At 47.3% G+C, this 5,000-nt stretch overlaps 1 protein-coding gene across 1 annotated transcript in view; it reads right to left on the reverse strand.

Annotated features, from left to right (window-relative positions):
• The window catches only part of LOC121695711 (unconventional myosin-X-like), a 101,845-nt gene that overhangs the window by 55,721 nt on the left and 41,124 nt on the right, over window positions 1-5,000 (reverse strand). The window contains 4 exon segments of the mRNA XM_042076791.1: window positions 1,195-1,319; window positions 1,558-1,692; window positions 1,927-2,114; window positions 3,762-3,920. Coding sequence (XP_041932725.1) covers window positions 1,195-1,319; window positions 1,558-1,692; window positions 1,927-2,114; window positions 3,762-3,920 — 607 coding nt within the window.

The following is a 5,000-nucleotide window of genomic DNA, read 5'->3' on the forward strand; positions in this document are numbered from 1 at the left end:
ATCAAGCATAACGTGTGCTGCTAAATATTTTTTATTTTACACCTTCAGTGTTTTCCATACGTTGACTAATCTGTGGCTGGGCACCACGAAATCAAAACCGGCCACCACACATTGATGTTGAAGGATTGTTGTTGCCACATAGAAGCACTGCATAGAACACAGTGGGCTAAATTGCTATTAAATCCACTTAGCATCGTGACCATGCTGCGCAAATTTGTTAAAAACCGCTGCATTAAAGTTAAAGTAAACTCTGCTAAGGTCTTATCACACATAGTACATTGAGGAGACTAAACGAAGTTAAGTTACAGTATGCAATCAAGCAGTAGCCCTATCTCAAAGCTAACGTTAGAATACTGTTTGGATGTCAAGTTTAGCATGCTTACTTGCAGCTGCTTGTATTACTCGTGCAGGGCTCATTTTGACTGTTTGCAAAATCCCGATGGAAATGGAAAAGTGTTTTCCAAGACTCAAAAGTGCTTGTCCAAAGGAGAAGTACGAACTGTTATTTGAACTAACTACGTTATGAATTGCATACACACATCAGCAGCCTTTTAACTGTGTTAATGTTAATTGCAAGGATTCCCACACGAACGTCTTAAAATGAGGTGGCACTCAATTAGACATGCACTAGCCTACTGAACTTTATTGAATACTACCTCTGACTAAGAATGCATTACTTTGCACTTGTAGTTACTTGCACTTCAGTCTTTTATTTTGGAATCTTAAGAGCAATAAACATATATTGCAATGTTAAAGAATTCATGTTTTTTCATTTAGATATGTAAATAAACATGTATAAGTTGCTATTAGTGAATTAATGGGGAGATAAATCGATAATTGAATCAAAATAGAATCGGACTGAAAAAATGAATCGTTAGATTAATCGATGCATCTAAAAAATAATCGCTAGATTCATCGTTTAAAAAATAATCATTTATCCCAGCCCTAGGTTTCACAGTCAGGAGGTTCTGGGATACTGCATGCCTGAAGGACTTGCAGTAAGCACTAGGTGGTCAGGTTAGTGCTGCTTCTGTTCTGAATTTGGCCCTGATGTGGCCCTGATGTGACTCTGATCTGGCCCTGATCTGGCTTTGATCTGATCTGGCCCTGATCTGGCTTTGATGTGGCCCTGATGTGGCCCTGATGTGCCTCTGTCCCCTGCATCTGCAGCCAATCTGCAAGTGTGGAGGATACAGTCGATGATGCCTCCTCCCTGGATGTTCCCGCTCTGGGAGAAGTGCAGCTGGATGAACTTCCCAAAGCGGCTGGAGTTGTTGTTGTAGATGGTCTTGGCGTTCCCAAACGCTTCCATTATGGGGCTGAGCACAGAGGACACACAGGGGGGTCACAGGGGAACGTGGGAAGGCTGACATGTGCAGCCAATACACAGATGAACATAGTCAGAGCAACAGCTCTAGGCATTGTATTGCTCTGGCGCCATCTAGTGGTAAATAAACCACACTGTAATAAGTGTGCTTTACCAAGCCTACAGAAAATAGATATTTGTGTGCGTGCGTGTGTGCATGTGTGTGTGTGTGTGTGTGCGCGTGTGTTTACCTGCTCTGTACGATGGCCTGCTCCACGTGTGTCGTCCTCTCTGAAGGGGGCGTGCCCACGGAGTTCTGACTCATCACAGACAGGAACTTCAGCAGCAGCTTGGTACTCTCTGTCTTACCTGCACCACTCTCTCCACTACACACACACGCGCACACACACACACACACACACACACAAATAATTATTTTACACGAGCAAGTCATTCATATGTCCTGTTTTATAACTGTTAGGTCTGTAGTTAGGTTAAACTATTTATGGAACTGCTAGAGCTGCTACTATGAGTGTGTGTGTGTGTGTGTGTGTGTGTGTGTGTGTGTATGTGTGCGCTTGTGTGTGTGTGTGAGTGTGTTTGTGTGTGTGTTCCCTCACCTGATCAGCACACACTGGCTATCGTGTCTCTTCCACAGGCAGCGGTAGCACTCGTTGGCCACGGCGAAGATGTGGGGCGGGAGCTCCCCCAGGTGGTGGCGACTGTACAGCGCCACAGCAGCGCCATCATACAGGCCTGAGATCAGCTTATAAGGGTTTACCGCCGCCAGGATGGAGCCGATGTTAGTCTACAGGGGGGGGTGGGGGGGGTGGGGGAGGAGGAGAGTGGAGGAGGAGGAGAGGAGGAGGAGAAGAGGAGGCAGAAAGGAGAGGAGAAGAGAGGAGGAGGAGAGGAGAAGAGAGGAGGAGGAAAGAAGAGGAGAAGAGAGGAGAAGAGAAGAGGAGAAGAGAGGATGAAGAAAGGAGGAAAGGAGAGGAGAAGAGAGGAGGAGAGAGGAGAAGAGAGGAGGAGGAGAGAGGAGGAAAGGACAGGAGAAGAGGAGAAGGGAGGAGGAGGAGAGAGGAGAAGAGAGGAGGAGGAGAGAGGAGGAAAGGACAGGAGAAGAGGAGAAGGGAGGAGGAGAGGAGAAGAAAGGAGGTGGAAAGGAGGAAAGGAGAGGATAAGAGAGGAGGAGGAAAGGAGAGGAGAAGAGGAGAGGAGAGGAGGAGGAAAGGAAGAAAGGAGAGGAGAAGAGAGGAGGAGAGAGGAGAAGAGAGGAGGAAAGGAGAGGAGAAGAGAGGAGGAGGAAAGGAGAGGAGAAGAGGAGAGGAGAAGAGAGGAGGAGAGAGGAGAAGAGAGGAGGAGAGGAGAGGAGAGGAGAGGAGAAGAGAGGATGAGAGAGAAGAAGAGAGCAGGAGGAGAGGAGCAGAGGAAAAAAGGAGAAAAAGAGAAAAGGAGGAACAGGAGGTAGAGAGAAAAACAAGAGGAGTGAAAGGAGAGGAGGAGAAGAGAGTAGAAGAGGAGTGGTGGTGCAGAAAGAAGAGAGGAAAAAAGAAAATAAGAGAAGAGAAGAGGGGGAGCAGGAGGAGGAGAGAGAAAGGGTGATGAGAGGGAAGAGGTGAAGAAGGAAATGAAGGGAAAAGGAGCAGAACAAAAGGAGTGAGATTAAGACAGAGGGAGGAGAGAGAGAGGGTGAGGAGAGGTGCAGAGATAAAAAAGGAAAGAGGAAGAACAAAGGAGGTGTGGAGGAGGAGAGGAGGAACATGAGAGATAAAAGACATGAGCTGACAGAATGTTTACTGAACTCATTACTATGGGAACAAAACCAAACAATCCATTCTAAAGAGAAACGTATTGATCTCACGCTGAACACAAGACCCACACAGCAATCAAAGCCTCTCATGATACTGACAGTCATGATATCACACACACACACACACACACACACACTCTCTCTCTCTCTTTCCATCTCTCTCTCTCTCACACACACACACAGAGACACACACACACAGACAGACAGACACAGACACAGACACAGACACAGACACACAGACACACACACACACATATATACTCGATCCCTTGCCACACTCTGTTTAATTTAACCCAGCAGGGTGTCAATGCTAATCCATAAAAAATAAACACAGACACAGCTAACGCTAATCCACACACAGCTTAGATGGCCTGTATGATATTTGGTCATGCGTGTTTGTGTGTGTGTGTGTGTGCGCATGTGAGGGGTGAGGTCACCCCTAGTGTGCAGTAAGAGTAGATTTGGGGGTGGGGATTGTGTGGATATAAGCAACACACGATGGGATTAATCAGGGGGTGATGTTTGTTTGTGTCAGTGCATGTGTGTGTGTTTTTATCATTACAAGGTCTTTCCAGTGCACAAGGGGAGGTGTGTGTGTGTGTGTGTGTGTGTGTGTGTGTGTGTTTGTGTGTGTGTTCTTACGTATATCAGGTCCTTGTGGTAGCGCAGGTGGAGGTTGTGCATGATGGCTGCCTCGTGGAGCTCGGTGAGACAGGACATGTCCTCCACGCCGGCCACACTGTCGGGGTGCATCACACACACGCGCTCCAGACACACCTCCGCCGTCTCCAGAGTCAGCACCTAGCAACACACACAACACACACACACACACCAGCAGCAGCAAAATGAGAATGCAGAAAAATACACACCACCAGCAAAATGAGAACGCAGGAAAAAAAAACAGAGGGCAGGCTTTCACTCTTTCATTTGTGTGCACATTGTCTCACCTTCTCTCTCTCGCTCTCTCTATCTCTTTCTCTCTATCTTTTTCTCACTCTCTCTATCTCTCTCTCTCTCTTTCATCTCTTTCTCTCCCTTCTCGCTCACTCTCTCTCCCTGTCACTAGCAGGTTCACATTGCAGTAACAGGAATCTGGGGTGATGTGTCTCCTCTGTCCTTCCCTTGTACTTTCCCTTCTCTCTCTCTTTCTCTCTCTCCCCTTCTCCATCACTCACTCTTTCTTTTCCCTCTTTCTTACACACACAAACACACACACACACACACACACACACACACCTCACTGAATCACTGACCCAAGCACTTCATTTAATTCCTGTGCCAGGCGGCAGACATCCGAACTGATACGAGAAAGTGATACACACACTCAACCAGTGAGAAGGAGGACAGATTAACACACACACACACACACACACACACACACACACACACACACACACGCATGCACACACACACACGCAAACGCACAAACACACACACACACACACACACCACACACACCACACACACCACACACACACATGCATGCACACACACACACACCACACACACACACACACACACACACACATGCATGCACACACACACACAGATTCTATGACATCACTGTCCCTGAAGAACCAGTGGATTCCACTCAGAAGGTCACTCCACGCTGGCCTGAGCACTTGGGTCTCGGACTTGTTCATGAGATCTGCGTGATCTGTAGAGTTCTAGGCTGGAGGGTCATGTGATCAGATGGAGAGGCGGGGGAGAGGGTTTCCCTATAGACCCATGTGTGTTGGGGTTTGGAATGAGATGACTAAAAGGATAAACCCACTGTAATGTGCACTTACACAAACACACACACACACACACACACACACACACACAGAGATGAGCAAATCGGATAAGTGTTAGTGTACCACCTAAGACCTCCAAACCAGA

Source organism: Alosa sapidissima, chromosome 2, assembly GCF_018492685.1.
Source record: "Alosa sapidissima isolate fAloSap1 chromosome 2, fAloSap1.pri, whole genome shotgun sequence".
Taxonomy (NCBI): domain Eukaryota; kingdom Metazoa; phylum Chordata; class Actinopteri; order Clupeiformes; family Clupeidae; genus Alosa; species Alosa sapidissima.